General features: G+C 47.2%; 1 protein-coding gene across 1 annotated transcript; it reads right to left on the reverse strand.

Moving 5' to 3' along the window:
• Nucleotides 1–2,437: 2,437 nt before the first annotated feature.
• On the reverse strand, nucleotides 2,438–4,129 carry LOC147975469 (uncharacterized). Its single transcript, XM_087520438.1, has 3 exons — nucleotides 3,619–4,129; nucleotides 3,358–3,530; nucleotides 2,438–2,980 (listed from the first exon to the last, which is right to left on the reverse strand). The coding sequence occupies exons 1-3, from the start codon at nucleotides 4,127–4,129 to the stop codon at nucleotides 2,438–2,440; spliced, it is 1,227 nt and encodes a 408-aa protein (XP_087376564.1).
• Between the last annotated feature and the right edge of the window lie 6,591 nt (nucleotides 4,130–10,720).

Genomic DNA, 10,720 nt, shown 5'->3' on the forward strand with positions numbered 1-10,720 from the left:
GGGTAGGGAAAAGCCACACGCTCATTGGTCCTCGTCGCCTGCAACGCGGATGTGGGGGCCGTTGCTGTTCTTCTAAGGTGGCCCCTGGCAAGCCGCTTTCTTGCTTCCCCGGCACATTCCATCTAGGCCAGCATCGAGCTAGCGAAGGTGGTGCCGCCATTCGTTATGCCTGCTCTCGCCGATGCCCGAGGCAGCGGTGGGCCCATAGCCTCCGGCGAAAGGGTGTCGAGCCCACGACGAGCAATGCCCAAAACAGGGGAAGCGGAAGGGGAGCCGGCCAACTTCTAATCCTCGGTAGGTGCAGCCAAGCCTTCTCAAGCCTCGGCAGCAGGCAGAAGTAGCACGGCCCTGGCCAGGCCTTGGTGCTCACAAGGAGCTGGGGCCCCGTCAGTCATGGCCTTCTTCAGGATGTGGGCACGCTGAGCCAGCTCGAGGAAGAGCTTCACGATGTCGATGCGCGCCTTGAGGATGAGCGCCAGCACCTGGCGCGCGGGTGGCATCAGCTTGAGGTCAACGTCAATCTCGGACACCTGTAACATGAGTTCGCCAGCTCGAAGGATGAGAAGTCCATCGCTGCGGCTAAGGAAGCTTGCAATCATGCTCTCGAGGAGGCCGAGGCCGCGGACCGGTGGCGCAAATAGGTGGAGGCCCACGAGCAGGAGCTCCTAGCCTCGAACTTCACCCTGGAGCAGCAAATCCTAGCGTGCATAGCTTCCCTCTCCGCCTCCATGGTAGGGTCGTCGATGCGAGAGGCAAGTCTCCAGGCTCTTAAGGACGAGATGGTGCTGGTGTCGTCCGATCAGAGCCTAGAGCACGAGTAGATGGAGGTGCTAGAGCGTGAAGTGATAGCCGCCGAAGCTCCTCTAGCCCAATGCGAGGAGAAGGCCAATGCTTCTTTGGCCTCCCAGGAGGCGGGGATCCAGGCGGAGGTCAATAAGAAAACCGTGAGCGCCTATCGGGCGCTCATCAAGGACCACCACAAAGAAGTTGAAGCCTTAGGAGACCCATTTCTGCGCCCGACACGGAGAGCTGAAGGCGAGATCAACGACCTCAAGAAGAAACTGGCTGAGGCAGCTGAGCGACGGAAAGCTACACTAGATGCTCAAGCCGTGGCCGAGGCCGACCTGGCATCACTTCATCGGCAGGTGGGGTATGTCACCTACGTCATGGAGTAGGCGACAGACAAGGCAAATCAAGCTCGAGGGCTGCAGGGCACGCGCTCACAGATGTTCCAGGACCTCGAGCGGAGGGCTCGCTACGCTCCGGGCTCCATCTGCAAAGAGAGTGTCTCCAGCACGCTCGTGCCCGCCGACGCCGGCTACCTCGCCTTCTTTACCAGGGTCGTGGATCGGCTTTAGGAGGGTGCTATGAAGGCGGGGAATCTCGTCGAAGAAGAAAGTGCGACCTCCTCGCCCAGGCGTCGACGCACGTCTTCGGCCATCTCTTTTGCTCCGATCCCGACTTTGATTTCGAGGCCATGATAGCCCCCATCCCTGGAGTGATCCACGATGCCCTAGGGGAGTGGGTGGGGGTCATATCGATGCACTAAGTGTGCGTTTCAGCCCTGACGGCTAGGAAGAATAGCACGGAGCTGAGGAACATGGGGGTGGCGACAGCAACGGGAACGGTGACGCGTCTCATTAAGCTTCCCTTCATTTCTTACCTGCTGATACTTAGTTGTGATTCCACGAGGATGTGAAGAGCATTTTGCTAGAAACTTTAATGATGTACCAAACCATATTCGTGTTCTCCTGGGCTTGCCTTTCCTTCACGCTTATTTGTGTTCTCTATGTTGTCTAGATATAGCCCCCGAGTGGGAGTCGATCGTCACTGGTATGCCGGGCTACGATGCTCGGGCAAGGCCAGGAGGTGAGCGCTCCTGAGGCGAGAAGCTTTGCAGAAATGCATGCCTACTGGCTTGCTCATGAGTTTCGCGCGAGGACTTAGACACCAAGGCCTAGGTGGGGTGGTGTGCGCGGGGGCAGACCTGCGGCCGGGAGGCCCATATTGCATGGGCCCTTAATGCCGCTAGGACTGGCCTGAGTGGAAGCACAAAGCCCATTCCCCGCTCACGCGAGGCTCACGAGGAAGGCGCTAGGTGCGTGTGGTGGCCAAAAAATGAAATCCAATGAAATGCCTCAAAGAAAACCCTGTTCCTTTTCTTAGTGAAGAATCAAAAACTCTCAATCTTTATTCAGAGAAACTGCAAATTTGTTTACAAAAAGGAAAAAAGGCTACCACGTCTGGCACCTTCATTAATCTTCCCTTCAGTGCAGAGCATGGGGCCTGCACTTGGGCATGGGTGGGAGCTAGTTAGGAGCATGGAGCTTCCACTTGGGCATGGGTGGGAGCTCCCGTGAGGCTCCGGGGCGCGTACATCCCCACTCATTCTTTCGTGCGAGTGTCACAGGTAGAACTTGCGGAGGTGCTGGATGTTCTAGGAATTCTGCACGGGAACCCCATCCTTCGTCTCTAGGCCCACGACGCCTAGCCTCGAGGCGTGGACAACCCTAAAAGGGGATTCCCACATGGGCGAGAGCATGTAGAGGCCCTCCCTGGAGAGGACCCGCCTTAAGACAAGGTCCCCGACCTCGAGAGTGCGGGGGCAGATGTTGCGACTATCATAGCGCCGCAAGGCCTGCTGGTACCTCGCAGCATGGAGGTCATCTTGGTGCCTCGCCGCGGCATGACGGCGAACCACCTCAAGGAGCACCTGGTCAGCGCCCCGTGAGTCATCTTGGTGCACCTCGTCGAATGCCAGTACTCGCGGGGAGCCGTTCTTGAGCTCGGACGGGAGGACCGCCTCGGCTGCATAGACGAGGAAGAAAGGGGTCTCACTAGTGGGCTTCATCGAGGTGGCGCGGATGTACCACAACACGGATCGGAGCTCGTCGAGCCAACCCTTGCCACATGCCTCGAGCTTCTTCTTGACACTCCTAGTCTTGATGCCCTTGAGAACCTCCGTGTTGGCGCGCTTGGCCTATCCATTGCTCCGCGGGTGTGCCACCTAAGCATAGCATATCTTTGTTCCAAGATTAGCACAATATGACCAGAAGAGGCCGCTTGTGAACTGGGATCCATTATAGGGTTGGGGACACCGAACCAGCTCACGAGACCTCTAATGAACTTGACAGCTGAGCCTGCCCGGATGGTGCGTACAAGCTCCACCTTCACCCAATTTGTGAACTTGTCAATCGCGACGTAGAAGTAGTGGTAACCACCCGCCGCATGAGGGAAAGGGCCCAGTATGTCCCGCCCCCATACCGCAAAGGGCCATGAGAGTGGGATTGTCTGAAGTCCTTGCACGGGCTGATAGATCTACTTGGCGTGGAACTGACGAGCTTCGGAGGACCAGACCAACTCGATGGCATCGCGGAGCGTCGTGGGCCAGAAGAAGCCATTGTGGAACAGCTTCCCCACGAGATTATGCGATGAAGAGTGGTGCCCACAATCTTCCCCATGCATGTCAGCTAACAACTCACATCCTTGCTCTTCTAAAATGCACCGTAGCGAGACATTCGTTGGGGCGCCTACGGTACAGTTCACCGTATTGTAGGCAATAGGTTGTGGCCTGCCTAGCCACACGCTCTGCCTCGACATCTTCTTCTGGCAAGGTACCATGTAGCAAGTAGACCTCGAACTCCGTGACCCAACTATCTGCCTGAGACTCCAGTTTCAGCAGCAGATGGGCTCCGGAGGTCATGTCGCAGTCCGACATGCCGACAAGTGGTGCGGGCAGAAGCTCCTCACGTAGCAGCATTACGCCGCCGGCGGGGGGGGGTGGGGTGGCCGACGGTACGAAGAGCCTCTCTTCGAAGGCACCAGGGCCTAGGGGCGCATGACGGGACGCCCGCTTGGCGATGTAGTCGGCCTCCTTGTTGACGCAGCGCGGGATATGTTGCAACTCTAAACCCGTAAAACACTTCTCGAGCTTACATACCTCCTCTAGGTATACCGCCATGAGCTCATCCTTGGTCTTGTATTTCTTGTTGGAGAAGTTGACAAAGAGCTGAGAATCACCATTGATGGTGAGGGGCTTGACCTCCAAGGAAGAGGCGGCCTTGAGACCCGTGATCAGGCCCTCGTACTGCATGATGTTGTTGGAGACCTTTTGCCGTGTTGAAAGCATAGTTGGATGGTGTAACAAAGGCTATCATCGGCTGGGGATACAATCACGACCCCAACCACTGGGCCCTGCCTGGAGAAGGCGCCATGGAAGTGCATGGTCCAGCCAATCGGCGCCTCATCCCCAGGCAAGAGGGACTTGTCTCCATGGCGCTCCCCCTAGTTCGTGTCTGCCAACTCCGCCACGAAATCGGCGAGGGCCACCCCCTTGATGACCCTGGTGGTGCAAAATTCCAGCTGGAATGCTTGCAGCTCGATGCTCCACTGGGCGACTCGGCCCGCGGCGTTAGGCCTGTGCAGCATCTTCTCCAGGGGGTACACAGAGACGACCTTAATAGGATGTCCTTGGAAATAGTGGTGCTACTTCCTAGAGGAGACCAAGAGTGCTAGAAGGAGCTTCTGTTGCGTCGGGTAGCGTGCGCATGCGTCTCTCAGAAACGCGTTGACCAAGTACACGGGGTGCTTGATACGTCTCCAACATATCTATAATTTATGAAGTATTCATGCTGTTATGTTATCATTCTTGGATGTTTTATAATCATTTTATAACAACTTTATATCATTTTTTGGGACTAACCTATTGACATAGTGCCTAGTGCCAGTTGATGTCTTTTGCTTGTTTTTTACATCGCACAAAATCAATACCAAATGGAGTCCAAACACAACGAAACTTTTTGGAGAATTTTTATGGACCAGAAGACACAACTTGGGCCAAAGAAGTACCAGAGGGGTGCCCCGAGGGGGGCATAACCCACCTGGGGGACCCTAGGTGTGCCCTGGAGAGTTGTGCCCACCTCGGTGGCCTCCCACACCACCTCTTCACCCTATTAATTCCCAAATATTCCAAAAACCATAGGGGAGTCGATAGATCAGAAGCCTCTGTAGCCACAAAAACAAATCTAGACCCTGTTCTGTCACTCCGCCAGAGGGGGAAATCATCACCGAAGGCCATCTTCATCATCCCTTTAGCCACCATGATGAGGAGGGAGTAGTCCACCCTCGAGGATGAGGGTTTGTACCAGTAGCTATGTGTTTACTATCTCTCTCTCGTGTTCTTGAGATTTCACGATCTTGATGTATCACGGGCTTTGTTAATATAGTTGGATCATATGGTGTTTTCCCATCTCTATCTTGTTGCGAATTGAGTATTCCCTTTGAAATTTTGTTTTATCAAATTGAATACTTTCGTGGATTTGAGAGAACTTAATGTATGTCTTGATATGAATATCCGTGGTGACAATGGGGTATCATATTAATTCACTTGATATGTGTTTTGGCACTCAACTCACGGATTCCTGAGGTGACATTGGGGTAAACTATGCATATGGGTTGATGCATGTTCTCGTCTTTGTTTCTCCGGTATAAATCTTTGGCCACTCTATGAGGTTCTTTGTGTTGGATTGAGTATTATGAATCTGAAATTGTTAGATGCATATCACATAATCAACTCACGCATACTCGCGGTGACATTGGAGTATCTAGGTGACATTAGAGTTGGTTGATGTGTATCATATGGTGTTATTTTAGTACGAACTCTTGGATAGATTGATCAGAAAGATTAGCTAGGTGTTATTTTAGTACAAACTCTAGGATAGATTGATTGGAAATACTAGCTTTGAGTTGGTTAGGTACCCTACAAACAATTTCTTCTTATGTTCACCGCTAGATAAGAACTTTGGAGTGATTCTTCATCCCACGTTGACGGATGGTTATATGATCCAATTATATTAGCATTGTTGAGAGATTGCACTAGCAAAAGTACGGACCATAGGCCTCATCTTCAAGCACTACAATACCATTTGTGCTCCGTTTTATCAATTGCTACCTTGCCATTTTTTATTGTTCCTATTACAAAAGTCAATATCTACTACTATCATTACTAAAGTTGTATCACCATCTCTTCGCCGGACTAGTGCACCTATACAATTTACCATTGTATTTGGTGTGTTGGGGACACAAGAGACTCTTTGTTACTTGGTTGCAGGGTTGTCTGTGAGAGACCATCTTCATCCTATGCCTCCCATGGATTGATAAATCTTAGGTCATCCACTTGAGGGAAAATTGCCACTGTCCTACGAAACTCTATGCTTGGAGGCCCAACACAAGTCTACAAGAACAAGTTGTGCAGTAGACATCAAGCTCTTTTCTGGCGCCGTTGCCGAGGAGGTGAATGCTTGAAGGTATATATTTAGATCTTGCAATTGAATCTTTTAGTTTCCTGTTTTATCACTAGTTTGGTTTGTAAAAATAAAAATAGAAATGGAATTAAGGTTGCCATATTATTCATCTTTATAAAGTCTTGCGTGAAAATGATGGAAAGGACAATTGACTCAATTGATAGAAGAAGAATTCTATAAAATGTTTGGAAAAAAATCTATGAATGATGAGCATGATTGCAATGTTGTCGGTATGAACTCTTTGAATATCCATGATGGTAATGATATGTAAAGCCATAAGCTTTGGGATGCTATGTTTGATGAAGATGATATTTTTAGCCACCGCATGCCTCCTATTTATGATGATTATAATCATGAAAGTTGGTTTGGAAGAGTGTCAACTCTAGGTACTAATGATCCCACTATTTTGGATGGTGTTGAATTCATATTTCTATAAATATGAAAGTGGATTTGGAGAGGTCATGACTTTATTTAGTGATGATTCCACTATTTCAGAGGAGATTTCAATTGATTATGACAAAAAAATTGTTATCTATGATGATTATTGTGATGACACTAATGATATAAAGAATAATGATAGCGATGAAACATGACATCATCATTTTAATGCTCAAATTGATTATGTAAATCAAGTATCTCATGATAGCTGTTTTGTTGAGTTTGCTCCCATCACTATTCATGAGAATAAATTTGCTTATATGGAGAGTAATAAAATTTCTATGCTTATGGATCATGAAAAGAATAATTTATTTGATATTAATATTGTTGAATTCATTCATGATGCTACTAAAAATTATTATGAAAGACGAACATATGCTTCTACATATTGCAATAAGATCAAGTTTCCTCTCTATGTGTTAAAAATCTTGAAGTTTTGCTTGTTTTGCCTTCCTATGCTAGTTGATTCTTGCTCCCATAAATTGTTTTCTCACAAAATACCTATGCATTGGAAGTGGGTTGGACTTAAATGTGCTTGCCATGTGTTTCATGAAGCTCCCATTATGTTTCAGTTCTTATCATTTATGCGAGCATCATTGAAATCATCATCGCTAGCTAAAAAGGCATTAAAGAAAAGTACTTGTTGGGGGACAACCCAACATTTACCTATTGTTTTGTGTATTAACATGATTAATATTCTTTATTAATCATGTTTTATAGCTTTTGTTTCAATAAAGTACCAAGTAAAGCCTTTGGGATAGTATGGATGATAGTTGATTTAATTCTATGCAAAAACAGAAACTTTTGTGCTCAGTCCAGGAATTTTTAAAATTCACTAGAACGTGCTTTTGATCTGAATGTTTTATAGGTGATATATATTAAAATTCCCTATGTTGTCCTAATTTTTCGGAATTTTTGGAGTAGCAGAAGTATGGTAGTTGTCTAGATCATTACAGACTGTTCTATTTTTGACACATTCTGTTTTCAATGCATAGTTTGCTTGTTTTCTAGTTTCTATGGCTTATATTGATCAGTATAAATTGTAGAAACGATACAGTAAAGTAGGAATCATGTGATAACAATTATGAATCTTGTCTTTGACAGTACAAAAAATGAATGATTTGCTCTTTATCGTACTAACCTATCTCACGAAGTTCCGTTTTGTTTTGTCTGATTGATGTTTTCAAGTTTTGGGTGAGTCATCGATATGAGGAGAATAAGGAGTCTCCCCTTTGACAGTACAATTATGAATCTTTCCTTTGACACCCCGGAGTCTCCCCTTAGAGGGAGCTCTGTAGGATCTAGAAGTAGATGTGTCTAGAGGGGGGGTGATTAGACACTTAGTGCTAAAGTAGCAATTTTTAGGCCTTTTTGGTTTGAGTGGAGTTTTAGGCACAATTTCAACATACACAATACATATCAAGCAAGCATGCAAAGAGTATATGAGCAGCGGAATGTAAAGCATGCAACTTGCAAGAATGTAAGGGGAAGGGTTTGGAGAATTCAAACGCAATTGGAGACACGGATGTATTTCCCGTGGTTCGGATAGGTGGTGCTATCCTACATCCACGTTGATGGAGACTTCAACCCACGAAGGGTAATGGTTGCGCGAGTCCACGGAGGGCTCCACCCACGAAGGGTAATGGTTGCGCGAGTCCATGGAGGGCTCCACCCACGAAGGGTCCATGAAGAAGCAACCACCCACGAAGGGTCCATGAAGAAGCAACCTTGTCTATCCCACCATGGCCATCGCCCACGAAGGACTTGCCTCACTAGCGGTAGATCTTCACGAAGTAGGCGATCTCCTTGCCCTTACAAACTCCTTGGTTCAACTCCACAATCTTGTCGGAGGCTCCCAAGTAACACCTAGCCAATCTAGGAGACACCACTCTCCAAGAAGTAACAAATGGTGTGTAGGTAATGAACTCCTTGCTCTTGTGCTTCAAATGATAGTCTCCCCAACACTCAACTCTCTCTCATAGGATTTGGATCTGGTGGAAAGAAGGTTTGAGTGGAAAGCAACTTGGGGAAAGCTAGAGATCAAGATTCATATGGTAGGAATGGAATATCTTGGCCTCAACACATGAGTAGGTAGTTCTCTCTCAGAAATAGGATGCTGGAAGTGTAGGCTTAGTCTGATGGCTCTCTCCACGAATGAAGAGGCAGTGGAGGGGTATATATAGCCTCCACACAAAATCCAACCGTTACACATAGTTTTCCAATCTCGGTGGGACTGAATCAACAAACTCGGTCAGACCGAAAAGGTAAACCTAGTGACCGTTAGAGATTTTCGGTGGGACTGACATGCAACTCGGTAGGACCGATATGGTTAGGGTTTGGGCATAACGTAATCTCGGTGAGACCGATTACACAAACTCGGTGAGACCGAGTTTAGTAATAAGCTAACCAGAGAGTTGGTCAGGTAAACTCGGTGGGACCGATTTGCTCTTTTGGTGAGACCGAAAAGTTACAAAAAGGAAACGGAGAGTTTACACTGCAATCTCGGTGGGACCGATTCGCTCTTTCGGTGAGACCGAAAAGTTACGAAAGGGAAACAGAGAGTTTGCAATCCCATCTCGGTGAGACCGAGATCCCTATCGGTAGAACCGAATTGCTAGGGTTTGGCAGTGGCTTATGACAAGTGAAACTCGGTGGCGCCGGATAGGAATAATCGGTAGGTCCGAGTTTGGCTTTGGGTTTAGGTCATATGTGGAAGTGGGAAAGTAGCTGAGGATTTTGGAGCATATCATTAAGCACATGAAGCAAGAGGCTCATTAAGCAACACCTCATCCCTCCTTGATAGTATTGGCTTTTCCTATGGACTCAATGTGATCTTGGATCACTAAAATGTAAAATGAAGAGTCTTGAGCTTGAAGCTTTAGCCAATCCTTTGTCCTTAGCATCTTGAAGTAGTTCCCACAACCTTTAGTCCATGCCACTCCATTGTTGAACTGATCTGAAACATGCTAGATAGAAATGTTAGTACAACAAGAGATATGTTGTCATCAATTATCAAAACCACCTAGGGAGCACTTGTGCTTTCAATCTCCCCCTTTTTGGTAATTGATGGCAACATACATCAAAGCTTTAGATAAAGATATAAAGAACAACAAGTAAAGCTTTGGAAGGACATGTAACAAGCATAGGCTCCCCCTACATGTATGCACTCATGTAAATATGAAATATAGAGGCATGTGAGAGCATAACCATGATAGAGTAGGCAATGTGTTACATATATCTTGGCCATATGCATCAGAGCAAAAGATTATCAAGGAAAATACCTTCATGCTCATGAGTCCTTCTTGCAAAAGTATGTACATAAGCAATAACTCCTCATACTCATGATTTTGATGCATATACTTACCTTGTGGTCTTGAGTTGGCTTAGGATGGAATGAACCTGCACAAACAAAGTTAGATAACACAGGTACATCCACTAGCCAGAGCAAACAAAAGAAACCACAAGAATACCAACACTGGGATGACATGTAGAGAGTGAGTACAAGGTACCACATTGGATTCAACATGTCCCCAAGAATAAAGATATGCAATGAATTTGACTGATTTCTTTCCCTTAGGTGTCTTTCTCCCCCAGAATCTTACATGGGATATTGGGAGAAGATAAGGAACAGCAAATCAGAGCTGAAAGATACAAATGAACATGTCTTTCCCCCTAAAAAGACATGTGCCATCTCTCCTCTTGAACATCAAGCTTCAAGCATCTGGGACATCTGGGATCCTTGAGTATTCTCTCCCCCTGGAAGTCTCTCTCCCCCTTAATACTTTCTCTCTTGTAGGTTTGGTCCTTAAGACTTTTTCTCTCCCTTGATGTGATCTCTCTCTCCTATAAGCTTTGATGTGATCTCTCTCTCCTACAAGCTTTGATGTGATCTCTCTCTCCCCCTTTGACATCAATTTCCAAGAAGGGCTTTCTGGAATCCGTCGTATAGGTTTGGTCCTTGAGACTCAGCACAAAGCAAT

Source organism: Triticum urartu, chromosome 4A (genome assembly GCF_056163025.1).
Source record: "Triticum urartu cultivar PI428250 chromosome 4A, HENAU_Tu73, whole genome shotgun sequence".
NCBI classification, from domain to species: Eukaryota; Viridiplantae; Streptophyta; class Magnoliopsida; order Poales; family Poaceae; genus Triticum; species Triticum urartu.

Excerpts from the sequence above, each read along its gene's own strand:
- LOC147975469 (XM_087520438.1), bottom strand. The coding sequence starts at position 4,129 with ATGCTTTCAACACGGCAAAAGGTCTCCAACAACATCATGCAGTACGAG. Across the intron at positions 3,531-3,618 it reads CGAGGTCTACTTGCTACATG|GCGCCCCAACGAATGTCTCG; the intron begins GTACCTTGCCAG and ends ACTGTACCGTAG. Across the intron at positions 2,981-3,357 it reads TCCGCGATGCCATCGAGTTG|GCCAAGCGCGCCAACACGGA; the intron begins GTCTGGTCCTCC and ends AGCAATGGATAG.